Consider the following 1,572-nt stretch of genomic DNA (forward strand, 5'->3'; position numbering starts at 1 on the left):
ATATGGTGGAGGCGCAATGGCCCAGTGGTTAGGGCAGCGGACTCGCAGTCAAAGGATCGCAGTTTTGATTTCCAGACCAGGCGTTGTGAGTGTTTGAGCAAAAACACCTAAAGCTCCACGAGGCTCCGGCAGGGGATGGTGATGAACCCTGCTGTATTCTTCCACCACAACTTTCTCTCACTCTTACTTCCTGTTTCTGTTGTACCTGTAATTCAAAGGGTCAGCCTTGTCACACTGTGTCACGCTGAATATTCCCCAAGAACTACGTTAAGGGTATACGTGTCTGTGGAGTGCTCAGTCACTTGCACATTAATTTCACGAGCAGGCTGTTCCGTTGATCAGATCAAATGGAACTCTCTACGTTGTAAGTGACGGAGTGCCAACAACTACTATATATGCATGAGTGTGTGTATTATATATGTACACACACACACATACACACATTATATTATGTATAATATTATGGATACATTGCATTTATTATATTGTAACATATATATTATAAATATTATATATTACGTTATATATTACATATTTCTTACACACACACACACACACACATTATAGCTATATAATAAATATTTATCAATTTCAGAGGAATTTCTTCTATAATTTCTTTGACTTCTCCGATGTTGTCAGTTACAAAGATTTCGATTCGTCTGCTTGTTACAATCAAACCAAAGACATAGTGTTCAAGATTACATATAAAGGTGAGAGTCAAAGTTTTGCTTCATATTATATGTACAATCGCTTCCTATGATATGCTAACATGTAAATACATGAGTGTGCACAAGTGCACATGCAATCACACATGCACGTACATACACACAATTGCTACTGCAAGTTTTGTAGGCCCCCAACGAGAGCACGACTCCCTCAGACTTCTAGAATGCTGAATGGAGAGATCTAGGAAGTCGAAGATGGCTACTTGAATATATATATATATATATATATATACTTTATTTAAAAGCAGCAGAAATATAACATATATATATATATATAATAATATAAATATTATATAAATATATGCATATATCCATACATATATGTACATATCTACATCTATATGTATACATAAAAAAAATGTCAAACACAATGAGAAACGAAAACAGAAAACGAACTTTTTTCGAACAACAAAAAAAACAAGCAGAGAAACGAGACATGCAGCATAAAGAGTATAACCCTTCGTCAGTTGTCCTTGTTCCATCTACTCCGCAGCCGTCTAAGCATCCATAAGTCAGAAAAAATATGAACTCATATATTTGTCAATAGAGTGGGTATATCAATTGAAGTGCATAACATTATATATCCATAATGGATGTATATTACTGTACACTTCGATTTATGTATATATATATATAAATAATACAAAATGGGACAAGAATGCAAAACTTCCAGACAGTTAGGTGATACAAGAAAGGGACAACAAGACATCCCAATAGACGATACAAAGAAAACAAGGACAGGTCATTCGGAGTTTTCTTTCCTCAGTCGAGATCCAGATTATCTTTGCAATTTCGGCTGGTCATTAACATCACCTATATATATATATATATATATATATATATATAT

The 1,572-nt window shown here is 34.7% G+C and overlaps 1 protein-coding gene across 1 annotated transcript in view; it reads left to right on the plus strand.

Annotated features, from left to right (window-relative positions):
• LOC106884220 (uncharacterized) overlaps window positions 1-1,572 on the plus strand; it is a 79,489-nt gene that overhangs the window by 47,252 nt on the left and 30,665 nt on the right. The window contains exon 11 of the mRNA XM_052976156.1: window positions 596-710. Coding sequence (XP_052832116.1) covers window positions 596-710 — 115 coding nt within the window. The remainder of the gene's footprint in view (window positions 1-595; window positions 711-1,572) is intronic.

The sequence above is a fragment of the Octopus bimaculoides genome, chromosome 23 (genome assembly GCF_001194135.2).
Source record: "Octopus bimaculoides isolate UCB-OBI-ISO-001 chromosome 23, ASM119413v2, whole genome shotgun sequence".
NCBI lineage: Eukaryota > Metazoa > Mollusca > Cephalopoda > Octopoda > Octopodidae > Octopus > Octopus bimaculoides.